The sequence below is a fragment of the Phyllostomus discolor genome, chromosome 2, assembly GCF_004126475.2.
Source record: "Phyllostomus discolor isolate MPI-MPIP mPhyDis1 chromosome 2, mPhyDis1.pri.v3, whole genome shotgun sequence".
Taxonomy (NCBI): Eukaryota; Metazoa; Chordata; class Mammalia; order Chiroptera; family Phyllostomidae; genus Phyllostomus; species Phyllostomus discolor.
In genome coordinates, this window is record NC_040904.2 from 102,778,043 (window position 1) to 102,805,587 (window position 27,545).

The 27,545-nt window shown below is 51.4% G+C and overlaps 1 protein-coding gene across 6 annotated transcripts in view; it reads right to left on the reverse strand.

Moving 5' to 3' along the window:
* MYLK (myosin light chain kinase) overlaps positions 1 to 27,545 on the reverse strand; it is a 291,257-nt gene that overhangs the window by 59,203 nt on the left and 204,509 nt on the right. For 4 of the 6 annotated variants that reach the window (XM_036018196.1, XM_036018195.1, XM_036018199.1 and 1 more), the window contains 4 exons: positions 24,709 to 24,780; positions 23,120 to 24,249; positions 15,098 to 15,214; positions 6,041 to 6,127 (listed from right to left, as the gene is read on the reverse strand). In XM_036018196.1, the coding sequence (XP_035874089.1) occupies positions 6,041 to 6,127; positions 15,098 to 15,214; positions 23,120 to 24,249; positions 24,709 to 24,780 (1,406 nt within the window). The remainder of the gene's footprint in view (positions 1 to 6,040; positions 6,128 to 15,097; positions 15,215 to 23,119; positions 24,250 to 24,708; positions 24,781 to 27,545) is intronic. The other 2 variants (XM_036018198.1, XM_036018197.1) reach the window with 2 other exon arrangements.

Here is a 27,545-nt window from a genome sequence, read left to right on the forward strand (position 1 = left end):
CCCTGCTGCTCACGGCCCCCTTCCTCCCAGGGTGTTCCTGCTGCTGTGTAACACAACCCATGCTGGCTGCAGCTTCGACCCTTCATGCATCAGATGACACTGAGGAGAGTTAGCTAACCTCACCTCAACTGAGTCACCTAAGAAAACAAGCATTCCATGGAGAGGCCTGATGTCAGAGCTGGAAAAGCCTGGGTTAGTTGAAGGAGGTCCCACCTTTGGCAGGTGAGGAAATCAAGGTCCAGCAGGACAAAGGCCTTTGACCAGGCCCACTTATTCAATTAGTGATAGAACCAAGACTTTTGGACCCTGCTCTCTAGCACCAGTGGTTATCTGGCTACACCCTATGCCTGAGCACACTCCCTCCCCCACCCACTCTGCTGGGGGAGGAGTCTTGGCAACTCTCTCCCTGTCTGTGCACTTCTCTCCGGTTCCTTCTCCAAAGGCAGGAGACGACCTGCTCTGGGCTGAAGGGGTCGATGACGTTCCATGAGTGCTGCCACTAAATACCCATCAAGAAGGGGGAAAACAGCCATAAAAGATATTGGGATAACTGACAAAAATTAAGTACAGGCATGGATTAGATAACAGTATTGGTTTAATGTTAAAATTCCTGATTTTAATAACTGTACTGGGGTTATATTCCTAGAAGATATATGATGAGATATTTAGCAGTCAAGAGTATGATGTCTCTAATTTGTTCATGAATGATATATATACAAGGGGGGACCCCCCAGAAACCTGAATTATCTTCCAGAGGGCAGGCCCCTTTGTAGTATAGGCCTCCTCTGCTAGGTGAGTGTTCTAGGATCCCATCTGCATCAGTGTGCCAGCTGGCGCTGTTGTGAGAGGCTATGTTCGGCTTCAGTGAGTTTGTTTTGAAGGCTCTTTCATCAGGTTTGCCCATTTCATGATGGGGGATTTGCGAGTGCACCTGCCCATACCCTGCTGATTGGTACAGCCACTGTGGAAGGCAGTATGGAGAGATCTCAAAAAATTAAATAGGGTCAGCAGTTTTTAAACAAAAACAGCATGACCCCTGCGCCCCACCCACCCTATTCACCCGATCTCCCCCCAAGCAACTTTTTTTTTGTTTCCCCAGATGAAAAAAGTCCTCAAAGGCAAATGTTTTTCCTATGTGGAGGAGGTGAAACACAAAATGGCAGAAAGAATGCAAACTGATGAGTTTAAAAACTGTTTTGAGCAGTGAAAAAAGTCTTGATAGGTATATTGCATCAAATGGACAGTACTTTGGTGGTGACTGAAGTTCAAACATGTAAGAATAAATATACAATTTTTATAAATAAATTCCAGTTTTTTGGGTGGGTCCCCCCTTGTATCTATATGATGAATGGTGAATATGTGAACATATACATAGTGTATATATATATATGTATATAGATGATCTATTATAAATATATATCTATTTATATATCTCTATATATCTATATAAATATATACATGCAGAATGATAAAACAATGGAACTAAATGTAAATAACTGTTGAATCTAAGTAAATATATACAAAAGTTTGTTGTACTATTCTTGCAACTTTTCTGCAAATTTGAAGTTGTATTGCATAAAGTCATTCAAAAATTTCCATGCAGAGGCATGCAGCGCACACCCTGACAGGGCTCAAGGTCCAGGGAAGCACGCCAGCTGCCCCCTCTGCGCCCCCCGCTGTAATGACAGGCGGGCCTTGGCCCCGCAGTGGGCAGACAGAAGCACTGCCAGGCCTGTGCAGGCAGCACAACGTGTGGGGCTCTGAGACTACGGCTCAGGGTGCTTGTGCCTGGAACATAGCAGAACACGGCGCAGGGCTGGCCTCACAGTTCCACATCTTACTAGCTGTGAAACCCTGGGCAGGAAAATTTAGTGTTTTGAGGCTCGGTTTTGCTCACCTGTAAAATGGGAACAGCTCAGAAGGGTAAGACTTGCCTGAAGTGACACAGATTGAGAGCCTAAGAGGCACGTGCTCAATAAATGCTTGCTTGGAGGGCAAGCAGATGGTCCTTGGAGTTGAGTGCCCTTGCGTTGCAGTTTCTCCCTCCGACAGTGTTATCATCCCTCTCCAACTGAAACACATTCTTCTCCTCCCAATGGGACCAGAGTCTCCCATACACCTAAATCTCCCCACACGACCCCCTTTGCACTCCTGTACTTGTGAGTCGGGGTCTGGCAGGTTAACTTGTTCTTCCATCAGTTTTCTCTCACCCCACCCCTGGGGCTGGGGCAGACTGGCTCGGCAGCAGCCAAGCTCCCGGGGCTTTCAGGCCACGGTGCGGACAAGTGCTGTCCACTCACACTGACAGTTCACTGCCAGGACTGGATGTGGCAGCTGCGGTGGGGAGGGCATGCAGAAAGGGATCTGGCCACAGTCTGTTTAACAAGAAAACCACTCAGCCTTCCCTTGACCCCTGGCAGGAAGGATGGGTTTCCTGGTTAGATCAGGTACTTCCCAGCCCTTGGCAAAATGAACACACATACACAGCCAGGCCACTCTGGGACTTGGGTCCGTGGGCTTTCTGATGCGATCGGAGGTATGTGGGGCTGGGGACGGCAATGCTGAGAGAAAGAAAGCAAGTTGCAGAGGTGTGTGGACTGCATGACATATTGGCATATGTAAATGCAAATGCACAGAATAAAATAATCGTGAATATATTTGAGGTGAGCAGAATTAGGGGTAGAGAAAGCGGCCTTTCACATTGTAGTTGGTATATTTCGATATTGTTTAAAATATTTAAACAAGAATCCATGTATACTTAACTTACACAGTTAATAAAGAATACAAATTACCCCCCAGTGAGAAAAGAACAGCAGTGCAGACCTAAAAGACACCCTCCTCATTTCCTGTCTCTGGGCAGCTGCCTTCTCAGGGGGTAGCAGGTTGGGGTGGAGTCTGGGTGGATGGGCCAGCAGAGGAATTCCAAGTGGACATTGCTGTTCATGGAGGCACACTCCCATTCCTTTGGGGGCGAGACGTACATCTGTAACTCTAATGTGAAAGCTCTCTACATAGAGTGAAATTCCCCATCAGCACACAAGCAGCATCTACTAGTCAATCCAGTTGTGAATGTGTTGTTTTCTATAGGCACAGAGCACTTTCTGCCAGCCCCGCACCTGCCACTAAGCACACTGCGGACTGAGCCCCTTTCCTGCTCCCTCTGAAGGGGTAAGAACTGAGGCTTCCAGCCTCCCCACTGCAGAGCAGAACATCTTGCTCCCAGCAGCATGGGTGGTGACTGAGATACTCTGAGGATTGGGCCCTGAGGTGTTCACACTTACTGGAGCCTGTACAGGGGCCCCAGGCTTCCCTCCGGAGCATCTGGTCTCTAGCTTGGCCTACTGCACACTGGAATGGCCCCAAAGCTTGAACAAACACTAAAGCCCCAAGGGAGTCTGATTTAATTAGTCTGGGGTGCAGCCCAGGCAGCAGCACTTTCACATCTCCCCAGGTGAGTCCAACGTGCAGCCAGGGCGGCGAGGCCTGGCCCTAGAGCTGGATGATGACAACGTGGAGCTTTGCACCACCCTCCTCTCCAGGGCCGAGAGCCCAGGGCCGGCCTGCTCACTGTCTCCAGCTTGTTTTTCTCTTTCCCAGCTCTCTTTTGACCCTGTCTCACCTCCCTCAGGACCTCCCTGGAATGGATGGACCAGTGCTTAGGACAGGAGGGTGCTGACCTCCCAGCTCAAGGCCCATCCAGCCCTGCTTGTGCCCTGAGGACAGGTGAACAACCAGCCAGACCCCTAGTTCACAAGTCCTTGGTGCTCTTCTGAGATCCCGCGTCTCTTCTGTTCACATTTCCCACAACCAATAGAGCACGGGCATAAGAAATCCTTTTGCAAGATAAAAATCATTAATCCATTTTTACTAGGTTTTTCTTAGAACTGTTAATGCACTTCCAACAACTCGTTAAAGATCCACTCTTTATAATCAGAGGCAGACCCAACATACTGAAGGCAGAGCATCCCCGACGGCCTGGCTGGTACAGTGCCAGGAGCCCAAGCTCATCATTAGGAAGGGAAATACGATGATGCTTTGAGAAGAAGAATAAAACTAAGTCATAGAACACTGTGTTGTAACGGAAAGAGAGAAACCGCCTTTGAATTAATCAAGCTCAGTCACTTCCCTATTAGTATGAGCATTTAAGAGCTTGTTTGTGTTTTGAACATAGAAAGTGCATGTGAGGAGGATTCAAAGCACAGTTCTGACAAAATCAGACCAATAACTAATCAGCAGGGGAAGCCAGGTCTGCCGCATGGTGACTCTGTGGACTCTATGCACCTTTGCTCTCTTGGCCGCTTCCTCCACTACAGAAACCACTGCCCCCCACCCCAAATATACACACATACAAATTACGAGGGAGGACCCCCGCAAAATTGGAATTATCCTCTGGAGTGTGGGCCCCTTGTAGTACAGACTTCCCTTGCTAGGTGAGTGTTCTAGGAACCCATCTGCATCAGTGTGCCAGCTAGTGTTGTTGTGAGAGGCTGCATTTGGCCTCCGTGATTTTTTTTGAAGACTCTTTCAGCTTGTTTGCCCTTTTCATGATGGTGATTTATGAGCACACCTGCCCATGCAGCGCTGAGTGTTCAGCAGCTTTTGACTAAAAATGGCATGACCCTTGTGCCCCACCCTGCCTATTCACCCGATCTCACCACGAGCAACTATTTTTGTTTCCCTGATGAAAGAACTCCTCAAAGGGAAACATTTTGCTGATGTGGAAGAGGTGAAACAGAACCCGGCAGAAAGCACTAAAAAGCATCAAAATCAATGAGTTCAAAAACTCTTTTGAGCAGTGAAAAGAAAGTCTCAATAGGTCACAGGTTTGATCCCAGTCAGGGCACATGCCTGGGTTGTGGGCCAGGTCCCTACTGGGTGCAAGAGGCAACCACACCATTGATGTTTCTCTCCCACCCTTTCCCTCTCTCTAAAAAAAAATAAATCAATAAAACCTTTAAACAATAGTCTCAATAGGTGTATTACATCACATGGAGAATACTTTGAATGTGAATAAAGTTTAAACACATAAAAATAAATACACAATTTTTATAAATAAATTTCTGGTTTTGGGGGGTTTTCCCCTTGTATATTTCCAAATGCATTGGCATAAAGATGAATATATTAATATTATGAATTAAAACACTTTCTTTGACCTAAAATTTATTTTTTTCTTCTAATTTTATAAGATGTTAGGATTTTTGTGAGCCTGTAAACGCACTGTGGACCCTACGTTTTATGGCTACAGATGAGTGGGCCCCAGGGGCAGCTGAGATCCAAGAGAGGAGGGGAGAGCTAGTATTCAGTCACAGGAGGACTTAGAGTAGCGGGGAGAGAATGAGACGACATGTATGACCAGGACAGTGGGAAGAAGACAGTCACTGGCAGCAGGGAGGTGCTGAGTGCTCCGGGAGCTCACAGAAGGGGAGTTACTTTCAGATGGAACAAGGACGAACTCAGAGGTGAGGTGGCTTTTCCATGGGAGCCTGTCCCATGAGAGAGGTGCCAGAGCAAAGGTGTAAAGGAAGGAACACAGGGATGTCCAGCACACACTGAGGAGCTCAGTTTGGCTGGAGTATAAACTAGGAGTAAAGGAGATGGGGCAGCACACAGAAAGGAGGTCGAGGTCAATGTCACAACGTGCGTATACTCGTGTGGCAGGTGAGCCAGCGAAGGCAACACGGTGTGAGAGGTTCATTTGTGTGAGCCATAGGCTTGGGGGGCTGCTGGGCACTCCAGCCAGGAGTGATAAGGCCAGAGCCCAGTTTCTAAAGGTCTACCCACCGGCAGGCAAGACTCACCTGGGAGAAGTTCTCACAGGAGTCTTTGAGAAGTAGAAAGGACACGGGTGTAGCTGAGGGTGAATGAGGACATGCCCCACCACAGAGGGTGTGGGCAGGTCAGGGGAGACTGGGGTGCCTGAGAAAGGGCCACTGGCTCCATCTCTAGGAGTTCACAGGGCAGCCGGGTGCAGGCCAGGCAGGAGGACTCTCTGCGGGCCCTCAGTCCTGGGGTTGCCTAGAAAAGCTGAACGAGTACTTACTCTCTGTTCCTAGCACAGGAGGAAGAGAGCTCTTGGGCCTCCGGGCCTTCATCTCAGGGGCCTTGGCATTCTCACTGGCAGGAGCATCTGGAACAAAACAGGTGACCACAAACATCAGTCGGCAGCTGCCCAAGGAAACAAGCAGAGGAGGCATCTCAATGAAAGTCCTGCCCCAACCCGAATGAGAGCGTCCTCCCCTTCCTGGTCCCACTCTGAGGCCTTCAGCGCCTGCTGAGCAGCCTGCGCCTGCGCCTGGGACCTTCTTCCATGAGAGCACCGAAGAAGGAGTGTCGCTGCACTGGGCCTTATAAATCAGGCAGGGAGCACAGTCGCCTGGGCAAGATGGATGGACAGGCTACCCTGGGAGCTAGTTAACACTTTCCTGCAGGGCCTCCACAGCAGGCCCCTGCTGCCAGCAATCACAGTAAGAAGGGCAAGGCAGGGGGAGAGTCAGTGCCCCTCAGCTCACCTCTCCCATCCTTTCCCTTCATGGGGAAAACATTATGGATCTCCAGAAGTCTGCTGTGTGGAGAGGTCTCTTGTACCGAGGAAGAAGGGAACAGGGTCCTGCCCGTGGGCTCACGGTCTGGAGGGGGCTTGTAGCCTCTGATTTCTTAGACTTCCTTCTACAGATGGACGCTGACAGTCAAACCTCCTCACCAGACAGAGGTCTCTCAGCAGGTGGCCAGCATGCCTCACCTGTTCTGGGCCAGTTACTGGGTGGGGCTTCTGTACCCCTCCCCAAAGAGGACCCAGTGAAACCCTGTGGCAGCAGCCTGCGGGCAGAGCTAAAATGCTGCAAGATGAGTGTGTAAATCCTCAGGCCTCTCCTCCACCGCCCTCTTCCTGGGAATGCACACCGTGGATAACGTCAGGGAACCCTCCTTTGTCAGGGCAGCAGGTAACATCATGCTGCGTTGGGCCGAGGTGGGCCAAAAGGGCCCTCACTGGGCCCTGAGGAGACAGGACTTCGGGAAGTTGAGGGGAAACCACTCAGGGCCTCAGATAAGAAGCAGCTGGCCCAACAGCTATCACTGTGCTCCAGCATTTTCCCCACAAGCAGCTTTCTTCAGGGTTCGTGCTGGGAGGGAGCCTGCCCATCAGAGCCCCTTCCTGTCCATCCTTTTCCTGCTCCTGAAGAGAGGAAGAAAGGAGCGGGTGGGACTTTCCAGCTGAGGCTTCAGCCACATTCCTGTGGCTTGGCTGGGGAGGGCGGGCTATCTTGCTCTCCCCGCCTCCTAGGTGGGCAGTCCTGGCTGCTCTCATGTGCTCTCTCCTAGGGGTTTTAGGATGGGCACGGGGAGCAGAGAACTAGGGGCTGGCACAAGGCTTCTCGGGGCTCCCACCTGGATGCATTGCTTCTCCTAGAAAACATTTGGGTCTCTTTCCCGCTCCAGAATGTGGATCTGCCCATACAGATCCTGCCCACTTCCTATTAGCTGGGTAATCCAGGGAGGAGGCCTGGGGCAGGCATTGTCCAGGCTCACAGCAGCAACAAGGCAGGAAGGTCCCCAGGGAGTCAGCCCAGAACTACACACGCCACTACAGGAGTGATTAAATAGAACTTGGGGCACTATGTGACAGGGAATGGGGTTGAGCCAGTACAGCTGGAGGAGATCCTTTCAAGCAGCACTGAGGCCCAGGCCCCTCGGCTGCCTCTACTCCCTACTGCATGTCGTCCTTCTACCAGTTCCGTGAGAGCAAGCAGCCCCAGCCAGTGGGTCCCCGCCACCTGTAGCTGACACTGCCTGCATCCTGTCTCCTCAGCGGGTGGCTCACACACTGGGGTCCATGTGCACATGGACAGAGGAGCAGAGAGAACAATGGGAAGAGGATGACTTCATGTTTTTCTCCAGGCCTGGTGGTCATTCACAGCTACAGAAAAATCCTCAGTACGTATCTGTCGACCTCTGTGTCTCAACCTTGGCTACACTTTAGAAGTACCTGTGCCCAAGCACCACACTCCCTGATCCTGGGTCAGCGGGTCTGGGTCAGGGCCAGGTGTCAGTATTCTCCAAAAGCTCCACATGATTCTACTATGTTGCTAGGTTGAAAACGGGTCTCTCTCCTCAGGCTCTGTGTGTGTGTGTGTGTGTGTGTGTGTCTAGAAGAGGGCCTGGGGCTCAGGGAGACAGTGTATCAGGGACTATTCCAAGGGCCAGGAAAACCTGCCAGTGCCTCCCTTGATGCGGGGGATTAGGGCTCCCAAACCAGGAGCATGGGGTGAGCCCACGTGTCCTTGTCCGAGGCCCTCCTAGCTGCCCTCCTTTCCCGACCAGCACGTCCGCCATGCATCAGCAGCGATCGAAAGGTGTGCTGGGAATGTATTTGTTTTCCCCCTTTTAAGGAGAAGGAGGAGAGGGCAGAATACATATGGACGTTTCTGTGATCCTTGGCTCCAGCGTGCTCTGTGCCATTTTTCTCCTGGCAATTTCTGGGGCATCAGAGGAGGGAGATAAAAGAAGGATCAGGGTTTTTGTTTTGTCTTTATTTGTTTGTTTTGAACTGATAGGTAAACCAAGGCATAAGCAAGCAAATGATGAGAGACCCAGTTTTCCTGGGTTCTTGAAAGAAGGGGGGTAGGGCCCGAGATCCCTTCTCTCCTGCTGGGGCTGTGCTGAGCTTTGCTTCTAAACACCACGAGAGCACAACCGAGAGGGGATGGTTCTAGTTTGCAGTCTTGGGATTGTGGGCAAATCATGCCAACTGCCCTGGGCCTCTCTTTCCACATCTGTACAGAGGGAACTACATTTATTTTCTCTGCCTCACAGTGTTCTGAGGCTCAAAGGAAAGAGTACATGCAACAATGCTCTGGACAGCAGAAAAATGATTGTTTCCTATTAATTTGTCCCTCCTGTTCACATTTCCTCGCCTCCTCCCAGATCTGCTTTAAAACTGCCCACCTTCAGAAAGCCCTCCCTGACCGGCACTGACCACAGGTCTCCAGCCTCTGCACCTGTGCTCAGCTCTTGGGTGCTGGCTTTACGCTGACATGTGAGAGCACTTCCCTGTCATGGGCTTTGAACCTTGTTTTTAGAAGTTCTGTGCATCTAATCTTTCCATGTGGCCATCAGGAAAGGGCTCATTTTCCTTTCAAACCAGGCGCACCCCGACTTAAGAGCCCCCCTTTCCTCTGCAGCCCTCCACCCCCACCTCGTGGGGGCTGTGTGTGCACCACGAGCCACTAGACCTCCGTGAGAACCACAGCAAGGAGTGGGCTGGAGAGACCATGTGCTTAATCAAAGCCAGCTCTGTGCTCACACAGCTGCCCAGGGGATAAAAATAATAGTAATAAAAGTTTAAGAGCAGCTTGTATTTTCTGTCTATTTTAATCAGTTGGTGATGAAATTGAACTCCACTTCTAGATCTGGGCCCCAGGGCTGGAGTCCTTTGCTGATCTGGTTGTGCCCTGAAGAAGCATGGGGAGGAAGATGGCCGTGGGGGGTGTGGGGGCCTCCATATAGAGAGGAAAACATGTCCTTATATGGACAACGCCTCATCCCTTCCACTCCCAGGCTATCTCTGGACTCAGCCCTCCAGGGGCATATTTTTTCTTCTGTCTCCCCCAAGACGTTGGTTCCCTGAGTTCTTACCCTAGGTAGGAGGAAAGGTATAGGGAGGCTTGAGTATCCAGAAGCCCCATGAAGGGTCAGGACAGAGGGGTTGGTCCCCATCTCTTCCTAAGATCAAGCAGCATGCTGGCATAACCAAGAGAGTCTACTTAGGAAACAGCTACTTTCTGGCTGTGCTGCTGGGTGACTGAGTCCTTGGGCAAGTGCTTGAGCTTTCCTGAGCTGACCTTTCCCACCAGGAAAGTGGGAACAGCACCCCAACCAGGGAGTGAATGGGATGTAAAGTCACAGCTGGCATTTATTGGGTACTTATTTGTGCCTGGCACAATGCTAAGTACTTTGTATGATTGTTTCACATTAAACCATACCATTCACCAATATTCAAGTGTTTTTGACCTATTAAAACACCCATTTTATTTAGTTCAAATGAAAACATGTTAGTTGCCTGTGATGATATTAAGAATAAATGTGAAAACAGAAGCAGACTTAGGAATGCAGAAGGACTGAAGCCAAGGAAAGAAGGGTGGATCGACATCGGTTCAGCCACCATCAGAAGTGGGCACGGTGGCGGTTGGGTTGCAGTGTTTAGGAGCCAAGGCTTGGGTTTAAATCCCCACCCAGTCAGTTATTAGCTGCGTGGCCTTTGGCAAAGACTCAGTCTCTGTATGTCTCAAACCAGGCTTCTTTACTATCACTCCCCTGAACCCCCTTGTCACGGTTACCAATGAGCTCCAGCTTGCCAAATCCAGTGGCCAATGCCCAGGCTCATTTTATTCTACTCGGCAACAGCATCTGATGCATGGATCCCCACCCTTCCTTTCTTATCTAAAAGACCACCATTTGGCTTCTGGGACACACCTCTCTCTTGGGTTTCTTCCTGTCTCATTGGGACCATTCCATCTCAGTCTTCTTCACAGACTTCTGTCCGGCCCTGCTTCTCAGTGGTGAACTCTGCTTCCCTCCCTGCTCCATCCATAGCTGCTCCTTAGAGACTTCACTCAATCCCGGGGCCTTAGATGATCTCATATATGTATGGTTCTCCAAATCCTGCCCCCAACCTTGGCCTCTGTCCTCAACCCAGGTTCATCTAAACGCCTGTCTATGTGACATGCCCACCTGGATGTCTAGTGGGCATCTTAAACTTCACATGCATGAAACTCACATGCTGGTTCCCCTTACCCTCACATTCTAGTATCAGTAGGTAGTACCATCATCATCCCCACACATTCCTCACAGACTAAGAATTGCCTTTGACTTACCTTTTATCAGCAAATCCTATCAGCTCTACCATCAAAAGAGATTATGAATCTGATTATCTGCCACTTCTTCCACTGGAGCCTAAGCTGCTATTGTCTTCTGTATGAACTCTTACAGCAGTCTCCCAGAGGTCTTCCTGCTCTCTCTGCCTCTTACCCTCTCTGGGTGCAGCTACCACATGGCCACCTGAGTGAGTCTTTAGATGCTCAGTGTTGTCCCATCACAATTAGAACAGAATCCAGTTCCTCTGTGGCAGTCCACATGGCCTGGCAGATCTGGTTGCTGGTCCCCCTCAGCCTCATTTCCCAGCACTCTGCCCCTTATTCAGGCTCAGCCATCCTGCCTCCTGCCCTCCCCACCTACAGGTCTCGTTCAAATGCCACTTCCTTAGAGGCCTCACAACCACCGTCTCCACAACAGCCTTCCTTTCCCACTACTCTACTTTGCTTTTTCGAACGTGTGATATTGCCTGAAATTTTATGATGTATTTGTTCATCCATATCATTGTCTCCCCCTCATTAGGATATAAAATCCCTGAGAGCGGAAACTTGTTTTGTTCATTGCTTTTAACCTCAGCTCCTGGAGTGGGGCCTGGCAGAGCGGGCACTCACATATTTGTGGAATGCATGACGGTGTGGGTGCCCACTGGAATGTTACCTCCCACCACACCCATGCATAGCCCTCCATGGTCACAAAGCCCTTGATCTCACCAGCAGCTGAGGCTGGATGCCCTTACCCAGGCTGTCTGGGGAAGGGCTGGATGAGCCAGTGAGGGCATGGAGATGTCTTGGGACTTCTGTCTTGGGATTTGACCTGAAAAGGTCTTTGTTTTCTCATCTCTCACCTGGGTCAGAATAAGTGGGAATGGGTCACTCAGGCCAGGTATGCAAAGGACTTCCTAGCAGGAAGGGCCGTTATTAAGGGAGGCCTGGAATTCTTGGCAAGTGGACACTGCCATGTCATCCATCAGACAGGGGGCCATACTAAGTTGTGGAGAGGTACAGGCTTCAGAACCAGGCACACCCAGGTGTGAGCATTGCCTGGGTAACTCGTTTGTAACTCCCTGAGCAGGGTGGCTTGAAGGGTGTGTGTTGAGAGGCACCCAGCGACACCGCATCTCTTGTATATGGTCTGTGTGAGCTGGGAAGGCTGCTGACCCTCACCAAGCCTCGGCTTTCTCAGTGACAAAGACACTCTGCCCAACTAACACATCAACTAAAAACGCTTAAGGCAGGCCTTGAAGGTCAGCCTTTTTTTCTTCCTGGGTGAGTTTTCTGGCAAGTCCTCACCTGCTCTGGGCTTCAGTTTCCTTCTACGGTACAAGTTGACCCTTGCCTCTGCTACACTTGAAAGGAAGGACAGTGTGGCCATGATCAAGACAGTGCACAAGAGTGCCCCTTTTCTTAGGGAGAAGACTCACACAGCGGGATTGAAACAGCCAGATCTGCTGCATCATGAAGGCTACCTCCCTTTGCATTTACTGTGAGAGGGAAACGGTAGTGTGGTTAATACAGAACAGCCAATGAGCCAAAGTCATTTTATGAGGTCTTAAAATATATCATTACATTGGCCACAGATGTATAGTCTTAATGGTGTTTGGCACAGGCTGTGTGAGTGACAGTGCTTTGGGAGCAGGGCCCCGCTGAGTGGCAGGGGGAGGCCTGCTTGGCGTTAGCGTCAGCTTCCAGCCCCAGGGGAGAGGGACCTCACTGCCCCTTGCGAGAAATGCAGTCCAGAGGTCAGGCAGGCAGCTGCACATGGAGAGAGACCAGAAGACCCCACAGTGACTTTCCATAATTTCCAAGGGGACATGGAAATTACCCACTGGGATCTCTAGGTTAGGTGCTGTTGCCTTGGGAAGAGGGGAGAGCTGAGGAGATCAGGAGACAGACCACGGACAGGAGGCCTATTCAGCTGACTGGAGCGGGAGGGGGAAAAGTGCCAAAAAGGGAAGAGGAGGGCCAAGGAGCCTATAGTCCTTCACTATTTGCTCAGAGGTGGCTCTTGCTGAGAAAATAAAGCCAAAAGTGGCAAGCAGCCCACCTGCATGCAGGGCACCAACAGATCTCCAAGTAGGGCAACAGGGAGGAGAGCGAGTGTTGGGGGGATACCCTTTGTCTCTTTGGAAAAACAAAACAAAACCCAACTGACAGTCAGACCTGTTGCCCAACTGACAGCCAGACCTCAGCTGGTCCACTGTAGATCCCCTTCCTCGCTCTTCTCCAAACCCCAGCTCCCAACCCGCAGCCCGAGGCCAAACCCTGCAGAGGCCTCTGCAGGAATGGGAGATAAATAATGAAGACAATCAAGTTTAGTGGAGAGAGCAAGAAAATGAACTGGAAGGAGACCAATTCATGGGCAAAAAAAGCCCCATAAATTGCAGAATGGATTCCCCAAAACTTTTTTTAAAAAAGGAATCCCCAAATTACTCTGTAGGGGAAAAGGAAATTTTATTTTGAAACAAAGTTTGGTTTTAACAATAAACCGTTTACTGTTTCTCAAAAAGGTGCTGACATTTTGCAGATAAGGAGAATGAATTGCTGTCCTGCCTTCAGTGTAAATAGGACTCAAGGAGGCTGGGGATTCAAAAAGCAGACAATCTCATTAGTGGGATGAGCTTCCTTATAGATTGGCTGGAACCAGCGTGGGTCCCACCTAAGTAATGGGGGGGGGGGGGCTGTTAGCAGTAAGCTTCTGGGGTCAAGTTCCCAGAAACACTATTTTTTTTAACTGCAGCACCAATATATAGAGAAGTAGGACCTACCTGGATGAGTGACAGCCCGGGTCACACATAAGAGTAACTAACCAGCAGCAGCAGACCCTACTCAGAGCCTCAAAACATGGGTTTCAAGCCCCCTCCTGAAGTGACCATACATCTTAACCATCAAATCTGTCCCCTTAGGCTCTGAGCCCCTGCGGCAAATACACTCAAGGAATCCAGGAGGGTGCACGGTATTTGACACTTCTAGTTTGACTGTTAGCTGTTGACAATTTAATTTATGTTGCCATTGTGTGTACTTTTTAAAAACATTTTTCTTTTTAAGACTCTCCTTTCTTCTCTCCCATTTAATATATATAGTAGATCTCAGCTTTTGTGACCAGATAATCAGATGATAAAATCCAGAATGGGAACAAAGATTCTATATCTTATGGAATAACAATGAAAAAGGTTAGAATTTTGGACCCCAGGTGATCAGATTCAGCAGTCAGAACAACAAAGCTGGTCTTCGAGATCCCTTCTTGGATCACTGGTTTGTAAATAGTGTCACTAAAGGTTACTAGCCAGCATTTCAAGGGCAAGACATGGTTTTCCCTAAACAATCTCTTAAAACAGTTGTAAACAAATAACATAATACAGAGGAAGGGTACTGGACTGCATCCTGAGCTGGAGCTCCAGCTGGGGCTTGGCCCGAAATGGGCCGGGGAGCCTCACGTGGGGTGCTCTCCCTCCCTGAATGGCCTCGGTTTTCTGTCCTGTGAAATGAGGGTGGCAGCCTGAAGCTGCCCAAGACTGTTCCACTTCCAAGACTCGTATCCTAAACCGCACACAGAGGGGAGGAAGAAGAGCCACACAGGTACTGCCTGCATGTGTTTAGGACAAATCCCGACCCCTCACAGCTTGGTCTTGCCTCTCATCACAGGGAAACTCCACTCAGACCTTGCAGGCCACTCTGGCCCCACATGTCCCTCCCCTCCCTCTGCTCTGAGCCTGGTGCCCTTTCCTCCTCCAAGAGGCAGCCCTGTCCCCTCTACAGAAGTGCACAGCCCCAACTCACCTCCTGCATGAAGTCTCCCCACTTGGACCCCACTGTGCTCCCTCCTTCTCACGGGTCTGTCCTGCCAGCACTGACGCTTGTTTGCTGTGGCTTGTAAAATACTATGCTGTCATTTTCCTGTGGGTGTGTCTTTTCTCCTCTTGCCCTGTGCCCAGCTTCCCTATTCAGCACGGTTCTGCGGGGTGGGGCCAAGACTGGGGAGGGGCAGCAACAAGGTGAGCAGCTTCTCCTCCCAGCCAGGAGTGGGGCTGAGGCCACCACACCACACAGGGTGACCACGTAGGGCTCCCCCTTTCCTTCTTGCCATGCTTTTGCTGAATATGGCTTGATACCCACAAGATGCCTCAGGTAGGGATGGCAGCCGTGGGTGCAGCTCTGCTCAGGTATGGTGGGAGGGGAGGGTGTCTGAGAAGTGGGGCTCTGCGTGGTGGTGAGGGGTGGGCACGACCTACCATCCATAGTGACTTGGCAGGAGCACTCAGCCTGGCCGGCGTCATTCTTGGCCACACACTTGTATAAGCCTCTGTCCTCTGGCAGTGCCTTCTCGATGGACACGGAGCACAGAGAACCTGGAGAGGAAGAGGAAGAACTGTTGAGTGGACCAGGTGTGGGTCCGATAACTGCCCTGGAACCCGAAGCATGGCAGGCAGGTGTCATTCCCATGGGCAGCCTCTGGGAGCCCAGAAGTCAGAGGCCCTGTGGGAACCACCCCCTCTACTCACTACAGCCAGGGCATTTTCTGCTGATAACTCAGGTCCAAAATAATTGATCCTTAAATATACTCCCTCCTGGTACCCCTAGCCCCCTTCCAGAGAGTTCTCTTATGAAGACATAAAAAAAAAGCACAGAAGAAGAAAAGGAAAGAGCCTCTGCCATCTAATACAACGGAGGAGCAGAGGGACACAGGCTGCACACTGGGACATCGCCAAGGGAGGTGAGCAGCGATCAGGTGCCGGTTTACCGACCTGTGTCAGGAGCAGTGGGAGGTGAGACAGCTCTGCTCAGTTTAGTAGTGATTATGGGATGCATCTTAGAAAAGAAAGCTTTCAGCAAAGAGGTGGGTGGGGGAGGTCAGGCGTCCTTGTCCTGCAGGGGCACTGGCCTGTGGGAGGATCTGCTGGGAGAAGGTGACTGCAGCCCGGGACCCTGGAGCTGGCTTTTCAGGAATGGTATCTGAGCTGAGAATCATGGCCAGTGAAGGGCACTGGGCTGGGAGAGGGTGCTTTGGAGCTGCCTCCCTTCAGTCCTGGGTCTTTGGTCACCTCAGAGGGACTTCTATTCCCACGGACTCTCGCCGGGTCTACCTTTGCCCCCGCACATCCTTCTGGCCTGGTGGGGTTGGAGGCTGGGAGGAGGAGCCAGGCTGGCTATGCACAGGAGTCTGGGGTCTGGTCTTTACCCATCCTGGGTCTCTCATCCCATGGCTAGATGTTTCTCTGGAGGGTCCCCTTGCAGAGTTTCCCTTGGGGTGTGGGAGGGGCCAGCTGAGGACTGGGTCTGCTGGGCCAAGTAGGACCCTAGCTCCTGCCTTGGGACATTCAACAAGCCAACAGCATGATGTCCTGCCCAAAGCTGCCCCTGCTGTCAGGGAAGCAGTCATCACCCAAGTAGGGGGCGGAGCCAGAGCAATGTGCACTTGGCTGCCTGGAGCCACTGGCTTTGGCCACCTTCCTCCCCCCACCACTGCCTGCCACAAGCCATTGGCCCTGGGTGGGCAGAGCTGTGTGTATCCCACCCAGGTGTATGTGTGGGTGCACGGCCAGAAAGAGGCTGACAGGCACGACTCTCAGAAGGCTTTTGATCTAAAAAGTACCCTCACCTTGATTAGACAGATGCACAGACTTGACCAACAAAAATACAGATATTCAGAGAGGGGAAGGATATGAGCTCTGCCCAGGGAACCTCACTAAGGCTGCAAGAGAAAGCCGCATTGTAATAGTTCCCTTTATTTGCCGGGACCTGGGTATGCCTCTGAGAAACCTTGGTTCTTGTTTATATCCTCTCTCTCTCTTTCCCTCTCTCCCTCTCTGCCTCCCTCTCATACCCTGAGCCTTTCTTTCTTATGCCAGGGTTATTCTCTCTCCCTATCTATCTATCAATCTATTTATCTCTATCTCTCTCTCTCCAGAGCACACCCGTACCTTTCCTCCTCTCCATCCCTCAAGGCCATCCCTTTGCTCTCTCTCCTAAGCTCCAAGGACCCTTCTTTTTTTTGCCTATGTAACTTGTTTCCTGAGCCCACACAGCCCAGCTGGCTCACCTTTTCTACCTCTGTGACTTTCTAAATAAACTTTCACTTGTATTTGGGAAAAACAAAAACAAAAAACTAGGGGGACCTCAGTCCTACTGATCATCTGGGCAGGATGGCTGATCTGTACCCTTCACCCCCTTATATAGACCTTGCCCCTTGGGAATGGCCTCACTAGGTTCTCCCACAGGGGAGGCCAGTGGGTTCCTATCTCTTTCACTGTAGTAGACAGAATCTGCAGAAACTACAACAGAAAGGATTTAGGTGGGATTTTTAGGAAATCCATCACAAGAACATGGACTGTGAGTCACAGGAATGGACGAATGAGGATAACTATCTTCTGGAGAGCGAAATTTCCATTTATCTGGGAGGGCAGTAGAAGGCTGAGATGACCTCTGGCCCCAATTTGAGCCTTAGATCGACTCCATCTTGCAATTTCCCCTCAGTCTGGGGCTAAGGCTCTAGGAACAGATACCCCATTCCCAGTGCACAACCCCTTTGAATCCTTGATTGCCTTTTGGTTTTTAGTTCCCCAGCTGCCTCCAGCCTTAAACCAAAATGGCACAAACTGAAAAGATAGTAGCGAGACCACTCGGACAAGTGGAGCATTTAGACCACAACCCTTGCCCCCTTACCAGGGAAAGCCAGAGCAGGCAGCTCTTTCAAACCACTCAAAGCCTGGACGTCTGGCTACAAGCGTGGGCTGGAGGAGGGCCCCCAGGCAGGCTTGGAGCCTCAGCTAGCTCAGATTGAAGAATCTGGTATTTCCTGTAGGACAGCTTATTCTTGACCTTCAGAAGAAAAATATTTCCCAGCATTTTTTTTTTTTTTGAGAAGCCTCAGCCTGGTGGGGAATTTTGAGAGAGAGGTGAGGGGGATGGGAGTGGTGAACACAGAACCAGGAATCCAATGAATGGCTGAATGGCTCCGCTAGAACTGTCCCTGGGACAGCCTCTCACGGTCACGAAGGCTGAAGATCCCCCACTTTACTGCTTTTCTGAACTTGTGGGGTTCGGAGAAGACGGGGGTGTGCATGGTAGGAGGGAGTGGTCCGAAGCCCTGGAGACTGTGCTCCGGGGTGAGCCCCCATTAGCAGGGCCTGGCTCCCCTGGCACATCTGGACAGTGCGACTCTGCTCCAGGCCACCTCCTTGGGGATGATGCCTTCTATGTTACTCCTAGGCACTCCCAGCCATAGATGGACCTCTTCTGTGCCCGGAGCTCATCTTAATCAAAACATGCCTCTCAAGGTCATTGCTGAAACCTGTGCCTGTCTCCCACACTGGCTCTCAGAGGGCAGTGACCACATAACTGTTATGAATATTTTCCCTGGACCTGGAATGCAGTCACAGTAAAAAAAAAAAAAAAAATTGCCATTCAGAGAATGACAAAGGTGCATTTCTGTAGCAGGTGACCTGGTAAGATTTACACACAAAAAAAGTAATGAATGTTTAATCAAACATGACCTACCATGAAAAAGATAACATACAGGCCTACCTCATTGTACTTCACTTCCCTTTATTGTGCTTCACGGGTTTTGCTTTTTTTTTTTTTTTTTTTACAAATTGAAGGCAAGACCCTTTACCAGCAAAAAGATTACAACTCATTTTATTGCCATGCCACTTACTTTATCACTGTGGTTTGGAATCAAATCTGCAATATCTGAGGTATACCTGTAGTTTCTTAAAGGAGGAAAAAAACCCCCTTTTTTTTAGATTTTATTTATTTATTTTTAGAGAGGGAAGGGAGGGAGAAAGAGAGAGAGAGAGACAGAGACATGAATGTGTGGTTGCTGGGGGTCATGGCCTGCAACCTAGACATGTGCCCTGACTGGGAATCGAACCTGCGATTCCTGGTTCGCAGCCCGCGCTCAATCCACTGAACTACGCCAGCCAGGGCAAAAAAACCCTTTTAACTAAGAGTTCTTTAAGTGGATTGTACCTACAATGAAAAGGGCCAGAATTGTGCTTCACACATAGTAGATGCTACATAAATCCTTGTGTTTTGTAGGATGAATTTATACAGGTTTTTATAAAGCTATTCCAAGATCCCACACCGAAAGCAATTAAAAATGAATCATCGGTTGACAACAGCAACAAAAATGAATCCTTGTCACTAGATTGGGAGAAATGTTTGCCAGGAAAGAAGTCTGGCCTGGGGACAGGAAACGAGGCATAAAGATGGAAGCCCCTCTCAGGGGCAGCAGCGTCCCCTTGGCTCACTGGCCTCCCATCCCTGGGCTGAGGCCCAGGGAGCGCTACTGCAGGTCCAGGAAGGGCCCGGTGCGGCTGCCCTACAGGCCCGGAGGGCAGCCCAGCATTGAAAGTGACCACCAGGCACCCTGCAGCTCTGGGGGCTGCAGGGAGAGGAAGGACACCTCCATGTGTCCTTCTGAGAATTAATGGAAACTCCAATGGACCAGACTGCCGTTACACCTCCTCTGCTCTCTCTGGCACTAAATGGGGTGGAAATAATCCTGTTTTGGGGGGGGCGGTCTGCAGGCTACAAGCCCTATCCAAGTTACAGGTTCAGAGAAGGCCCTCTGAGACCTACAAACAGCATCCACTAGGAGGTGGTACCCAGACATATGTGTTCATGTGGGGGGAGGAGAGCACAGGAGTCTCTCATGGCCACAGGCTGGTGTCACCAGTGTTGGAAGGCATCCTGGAGGAAGTGAGTCTTCATCTTAGAAGAGAGGACAGCACAGGGTTCAGTGCAGTGGAGCAAGAAGAGTTCTAAGTCAGGGAGGTTGGGGTGGAGAGGTGTGAAGGGCCAGGAGACCTGCATAGACACCCTCTCTGCCTTCTGCTACAAACCACCTCAAACCGCAGCTTCCTTATTTCTACTGATGCCTTCACTGTGACGCCAGTCACCCAGGCACCGATGCTCAGTGGTCATCTACTCCTTCCTCTTCTTTACCAGTCTACTGCCACCCTACCAAGCCAGGCAGTAGGTTCTGTTAATTCTATCCTTGCTTCCTGAACTGGTTATTTCCTGTCTGTGCCCATGCCTACCTACCTTGTTAGTTTAGGTCTCACTGCCTTTCTCCCAAACCTCTTCAGTAGGCTCCTGACTTGTCTTTGGGCATAGAATCAATCAAGTCCCCTAAACCCCAGTTTTGTGTGCATTACTCTTCATTCTGAACTCTTTCATGGCTCCCTACTGCCTTTGGAATAGAGTTCCTCAGCTTGCTACAGGGTGGAATGAAGCCATGACTCCCTCTACAGCCTGGACTGCTGTGGGCAGGCCTGCGTGTGTTGCTGCTGTGTCCCTGCCTGGGAAGGCCATACCTTCCCTCTTCCTGGCCAGGAGCCCTGGCCTACCTCAGGGTTCCGATCCAGGCCCAGCTCTCTTACCACCAGAGACCCCAGCACTCAGCTCCCTCTCCTCCTTCTCCCAGAAGCTCATCATGGGCTCTTGACTGGGAGAGTTTAATCACTGTGAATGTGTCTCTTCTCTTTCTATTGACAACAGACCCACTCACACCTGTCAGAGGGCCCTACTCCCTGCTGCGGGGCCTGCTGAAATGGTCACTGATAACGCTTTAAGACAGGCTTTCTCCTGGATCCCCGTTTAACCCAGGATCTGAAGACTTGGAGAACGGAGCTCTGAAGAAGGAATGGTGGGCAGAAGAAAGTGGGGCTGATATTCTGAGATAAGGCACTTTCTCAACTGTGGCAAGATGGGCAGGCCTGTTTCAGGGTCTGCTTCCTTTGCTGCTGTGAAAATGGTAGACATTTGGCAAGCCTCAAGCGTACCAGCAGTCTTTCAGCCTCTTGGTTCTTGCTGGCAGTGCTGAGGAGTAGCCATTAACATTTTTCCTTGCTAGACAATGCTCTTGGTGAGCTAATCGATCATGAAAGTTTTCTCAGCTGTACCAGTGTGCCGACATGCTAACGAGAATTAACTTAGTGGTAACCTATCGCTTAGAGGAAGCATTAACATACCACATTAACTTCGAGATAATGTAGTCTAGGCATCAGTGCTGCCTGCATTCAAATCCCAGCTCTGTTACTAATGAGCTGTGCAAACTTGAGCAAGGTTCTTAATTAGATGGGCAGTATATTAGTTGGAGGATTAATTGAGGGGAAAGTATAAAATGTCTAGGACAGTGTTGGACACATGGTGTTCAATAAATGCCAGCTATTCTTGTTTTTCAAATGAAAGTTGCAAATACTTAGAATAGTTTTAAAAGTTGGATTTGGGGCTATCTCCATAATCACCTCCAGTCCCCTTCCCAGTTTCTCTCTATCCTCTCCTTGTGCTAGCCTTCTTTTAATCATTTCTTTTTCCTCTGCTTTCGACTGAAACTGTCCCTTTGAGATGGTTTCTGGAGGAGATGATGCTGAAGTAGCCAGGTTTCCAAGCCCTTTTACACTCAGTGACCGGCAGATATCACAGAGTCCAGGTGGTCTGGGAAGGAGCAGCCGGTGTCTAGTGGCTCAGCTGTGTTTTGAGACCAGGGCTGAGGCCTGCTTGCATTGTTTAGTTGAGTGAATTGTTTATAAGTGGCTGCCGGTAGCTCTGCAGGTCCCGCACAGGCCTCAGAGCAGCTGCACAGCTTCGGGCACTGCCTTCAGCTGTCTGGATGTCAGTCTCCCCAGGGCCGGTGCTACCGTGGACATCACATTGTGCAAGCCTGTGTGACTACACATGCCCCAAAGGTGTCAGCTGCCCCTGCCCACCCACCATCCTGCCTGGAGATAGCTCCATGGGGTAATCTGGGAAATGCTCCTGGTTAAGGTTTTGGATCAGTTTTACCAAAGACTTTCCATCTGGGAAGGGGGAATGGGGGTGACAGGGAAGGCTGTGGCACCCCCTCCCCCAGACATCTTGCCCCACCACGGCAATCCTCACGCCCGCCTGTGTACGGCAGGCTGAACCAGCAGAGGCAGGGGGAGGGGTGAAGGACTTCTGGAGGACCCCGTCCATGTGAAAAAGTTATCTTGTCAATACATTAGCAGAAAATAAAACATTTTTCTCTCTCCTGGCCAATTTCCCCTTTACTACTTCAGCACTGAGATTCAAACGCTGGGCTGTCCGGATTTGCTATCTGAGACGCAGAGTGAAGGGAGAAGCTTCACTGTGAGCTGAGGGGGCTACTGATACCTTCATGTGCTTCATTCTGGGTTTGAGGAGGAAGGACGGAAGCAGGACGCGGGTCAGGGAAGGGGTGGAGAGGGGTGCAGTCGGGGGACAGGAAGAAGAGCAGCACAGTGTGTGTGGAGGGGTGTTTCTGGCACCTCCGCTGATCTCAACTTGACAGGACCTGTCCTCTTGGGCCTCTGCTGTGGCTGCTCTCTGCCCCTCAAGGTTAAACGCCCCTTCCCCGGAGCTTTGTACCCTGCCCTGCCCAGAGCCACCAGCAGCAGCCTCAGGCTCAGGCCAGACTCTGTTTCAGCCCTGGCCACCAGTGTGGGGTGTGGGAAGTCTGCTGGCCTTGGAGCTCACACCCAGGCTTGTGATTTACAAAAACACTTCAAACCAAATTGAGGGTCCAGGGGAAATACCCCTCTCATGCCCTATCGCTTCTCTAGGTATAAACTGGCCCTTCTGAGAACTCCAGACCCCGAAAGGCCTCACATGGCAGGATTTAGAGCCCCCCCTCCTCTCCCCACCACCCAAGAATGTGAAATAGCAGCAAACAAAAGTCTCATCCAAATTAGGAAGCGAGCTGCTCTGTTCACCGGTGAGTGTGTGGCATGGGGTATGTTTCGGGCTTTGGCTCCCCCACAGGTCCCTTCAGACCCACGAGGTTATCAAACCTTCAGCTGCTGTCCACCCCAGTTCACGGCCCTGTGCCGTCCTGTCACTGCACACCCTTCCCAAACCAAAATGCCGCTGCAAAAACAACGGTTGACTCTCAGCCCCTAGTGCCTCCATTTCCAAGCCTGTGAACAGAGCCCTCTCCAAGCAAGAGCTGTGGGGCATTAGCACAGGCCCCCATGCTCTGAGGAGGTCGCCGCTGGGGGTCCTGTAAGAGGGTTCTGCTGGACAGATGCCAAGACCTGGGTACACACCACAGAACTAGGAACACCCCCCCAACCCCATACCCCCACCCCCGGAATGGAGTGTGTGCCCTTGGCCCCTGAGCAGGGCACCTGTCCTGTGAGTGAGGGAGACACAGAGGTCTGGGCTATGAGTGGTGATTGATAAGACTAAGGTTCCATGACCTGCCAGTGACCCTCATGCAAAAGTCCCTTCCTCCCAGCCCCTGCTCTCATTACCTTCTTGGGAGAGGATGATGAACTTGGTAGTCTTGAGCACCTTCCCATTCAGCGTCCAGGTGATGGTGGCTGGGGGGTCAGAGGACACCTGGCACTGGAGTAGCAGCTTCTCGCCCTCTGCCACATGGACATCTTGTAGTTTCTCCGTGAAGGCTGGGGCTGTCCCTCGGCTCTCTGGTCTCTTTTCATTATCTGTGGCTCCTGAATGCTCCCTCTTGCAGTTCACATCATTCTTAACCTCCTTCTTGAGCTCTTCTTTCCCGGCTGGTTTCAGGGTCTCGGCTGGCATGGCGTTGCCCACCGGTTTCAGGGTCTCAGCCGGCTTGGCGTTGCCCACAGGTTTTGGGGTCTCGACCGGTTTGGCATTGCCCACAGGTTTCAGGGTCTCAGCTGGTTTGGCATTGCCCACAGGTTTTGGGGTCTCAGCTGGCTTGGTGTTGCCCACAGGTTTCAGGGTCTCAGCTGGTTTGGTATTACCCACAGATTTCAGGGTATCGGCTGGTTTGGCATTGCCCAAGGGTTTGGGGGGCTCACTGGGCTTGGCATTGCCCATGGACTTGGGACTTTCTGCCACCTTGGCATTCAAGGCCTCAGCACTGTTGCTACCATTCTCTGCTGGTAATTTTTTCTTGCTGCCCAGCACTGAGCGAAAATCCGGGGTGGCAGGTTTTGCAGGTGGAACCTTCTCAGGCACTGGGGTCTTGGGAGTCCCTTTCTTGGCCAAGACAGAGCGGAAGTCTACCTGCTGGGGGCTGTGCACCTTCCTCTCTTCCTCAGACACCATCTTTGGCTTCACTTGCCGCTGTAGGTTGGCACGGAAATCCATCTGCTCAGCTGGAATCTCCTTCAGCTCTTCTTCTGATAGGGTCTTGGTACTCACCTTCTTCCCCAGGAGGTCACGAAAGTCCAGCTGCTCCACCTCCTGCTGGCGGATGGCCTCCTCCGTGTGCTGCCGGGTCTCCACACGCCTCTTCAGCACCCCCCGCACGCCTTCACCGTCTTCCTCCTCTGGCCAACCCTGCCCTCCTGCTGGCCAGCTAGGCCTCAGGGTCCCGTAGCAATCACCATCACCACCATCGGCACCAGCTCCTTGGCCGCAGAGGCCCTCACAGCTGGCAGGCACCCTCCCCCTGCAACCAGTGAGGGAAAAAGGAAAATAGCAGGAGGAAAAGGGGCCGGGAGGAAAAGGGGCCGGGTAAAAAAGAAACGTCAGGGGAGAGCAAATCTCTGAGGGAGGGAGGGTAGAGAGGAGGGGGAAGGAATGGTGGGGGCTGGCCAGGCTGTGTTTATAGAAGGGAACATTGGTGAGAGGCGCTTGCTTGCTTAGTTGGTTTGTTACATGGGTAATGACTTCAGTAGCCTTATAAGGGTGTGTACAAAAAAAAAAAAAGAAAGAAAGAAATTTACCCCCCTCTCCTCCCCTGCTCTCCCTCCCTCGTTCCCCTCCCAGTCGCTCCCTCTTGGCTTGGGCAGCCTCAGCTGGAGGACACAAACATTCTGGGACGGCGGGGCCAGGCCTGCGGGGTCCAGGAGGGAGGCTTGTGTGTGGTGGCGTGGGGCCTGGCCAGTCCACTCCTGGGGGTACTCACCGTGGCGGGGCTCGGGTAGGGCTGCTCTGTAGCATCAGTGACACCTGGCAACTGCATTCGCCAACCTGGTTCCTAAAGAATTCAAGGGATCAGTACAGATCCGGTACAGAAGAGGCTCTCTGGGCTGAGGACCTTCTTAGCCCAAGGGTTGTGATGAGGGAAGGACGGGCAGGAGCTTGACCACAGGCTGGCTGCCGGCCCTAGGAAAGACGGGACCACAGGCTTAGCTGTGGTCCCAACACGCCCACCCCAGACCTGAGTTTAGGGCAGGGCCATCCCCTCCCCTCCTGCTTGGCTTGCCCTTTCTTTTCCCAGCTCTTGTTGAAAAAGGAAAGAAAGAGAACATTTTTCTGGACAACAGCTAAGATAGGCATTCGGAAGTAGGGTTATTTTTCTGTAAGCATATTACAAAAATGATACAACCAATCAACCCCTCAATGAATCCAAGAAGAGTGAAGACGAACCCTGATGGGGCTGTGATGGAGCTGCTTGGTCCACACTGTGTGGCCTTGGGCGGCCTGCCCAGTGACCTTCGGTTTGTGACTCTGCTCCCTTAATGCAGAGCTGGTTACTTCCCTGTCCTCACAGTGTCCCCCCTGCACGACTTCCTCTTTGCCTGCTCATGAAATGAAAACTCCCTCCAATTCATACCCATTGGCTAATGCCCTCAGGTCAGGACTTTTTGTATTGAAACCTAGCAGGTGTCTCCCTAATGGGCGGCCCTTTCTCTTCTTCCTTCAGATGGTGAGGGACCTGGATCCTCCAACCCACAGTTAAAACTGTTCAACCTCTCTGAGCTGGTGGGTAACCAGCCTCTCTGCTCAGTGGATAGGCTGTTCAGGCTTGGGTGCTGTGGAGGATTTGCCACGGCAGCTCAGCCCTCCGGCCCCACGAGGCTGCCATCTGCTGGCGTTTCTGAGCTCTGACCAGCCGAGTGGTCCAGCTCTGACTGGGGAAAGGGTGGGAGGAGGGGCAGGTCTGAACGCCAAGGGTGACTCTTCATGGTAACAACCACCCATTTTTATATATAGCCACCCTACAACTTTCATGATTTTCGAATCTGTTGTCCTTCTTGTCTTCAGTGAGGTATACAGCACCGTTATGCTCATTTTAAAGGTAAGGAAGGGGTGCTTGGAGTTTATGCAAAGCAGTGCTGGGATTCTGGGGTTCCCCCTCATTCTCCTGTACACAGGTGTCTTACTAGCATTTCCTGGGCTGACTCCTGCCTTACCTCCTACCACAGATGTGCAACAACAGGTTCCTTACATAGTCCGTCTCAGTCTCATGACAGCTCTGTGAGATTGGGGTCAGCACCATTTTTATAGGTAGGAAAAAGGAGGCTTACAAAAGTAAAGTAATTTGCCTACATCCTAGGCACGTGTTTACCCAAATCCAAAACCTGTGACCTTCCCACCCCACCCTACACTGATCAGTAGTACAAATCTGTTCTGGGATATGTGTGTGTTCATGCATGTCTAAGTGTGTATGTATAGATCAACCACATACATGGATTGACACATATGTGGGTCAACCTGGTGGGCACCTGCACTTGCAGTCTGTGTTTGGGAACACGTGCCCAGGCACCCATCCCCACACATGGGCAGACGCCAGTGTTCCTGGGGCTCTGTTGATGGGTGTGCGTACCTGCCTCACTTTGCCTGGCCTCCTTCCTAATGCAGGGCTGGCTCTGGGCAGACACAGGCAGCCCAGGGCATGGCAGGTGATTCTTGTGGCTCCTGGGGGTTGCTGCTCACTCCCTGGTACTAGGACCCACTCGAAGTGAGGAAAGGTTGACCTTTGCTGCCCTCACCCTCCTCTGATCTGTTGGGTCCCCTTCGGGCCACTTTCCTCAATGCTCAGGCTCTCAAGGGCACAGGTTCAAGGTTCAGGGAGCCTCATGCCTGGAGAGTCTGACAGCTGAGGGTGCTCCTTTGCTCAATGAACAACAATTAGGTGCCTCCATGGTGCCAGATCCTGGGAAGGCTAAGAGGCCCTCACAGCACCCTCAACACTCAACACAGAAGGCTATGGAACTTGTAGAATAAGCATAAGAGGTCATCTTGGAGGAGGCCCAGAAGCCGGACACCCCACTCTGCAGGGCTGCTGGGCAGAATTAGGTCATTCTTTCCCCACTTTTCTTTCAGGCACAGGGTGTGGTGGCCTGGGGTTGGAGGGAAGCAGGAGGACAGGATGCCCAAGGGCCATGATTTCCTGGGAGCCCTTTTCATCATCTTCTTGACCAAGTTTCCTCCTGTCATAAGTCAAATGCAGCCCAGATGCAAAAATCAGGCACAGACACTGACCAGATGGCCTTTGTTTAGCCCAGCCAAACTGCTCAGAAGCTTCAAATGGTGGGGCGCCCTGACTGCTGAGCTGGAGTACTATGCTCTGTCTCCTCATGGGCGGACACAGGCAAGGGCATCTGTTGTGTTCCATTACCTGCCCTCAAGGAGGAGAGCACAGGTGGCCTGCACTCACCCCACTCCCAGGCCTTCCGCTGAGCCACCTGGGCAGGCTGAGGGGCAGATGGACAGTAGAGAGCTTGGGTTCCATAGCTGGCCCACAAAGTGAGTCATCCCTAGGGGTGGTCTAGGGGGTCACTATTTCTGCAGCCATATACTTAAATTTCTGCAAGGCCTTTAAGGCAAATCACGTTTCATTCAAAGCCTGAAAAGGTCAGACAGGCCTTTTGCCTGGGCCCCACACACCAGATAATCTAACCAGCTGGAACAGGTTTTGAGGCCATCTTTGGTATCTGCACGTACTCAGTTATAAGTATGTGCAGGGACTGAGGGTGAGGCCCCCACCCCACGTCCAGCCCAGATGCCGCCACAGAG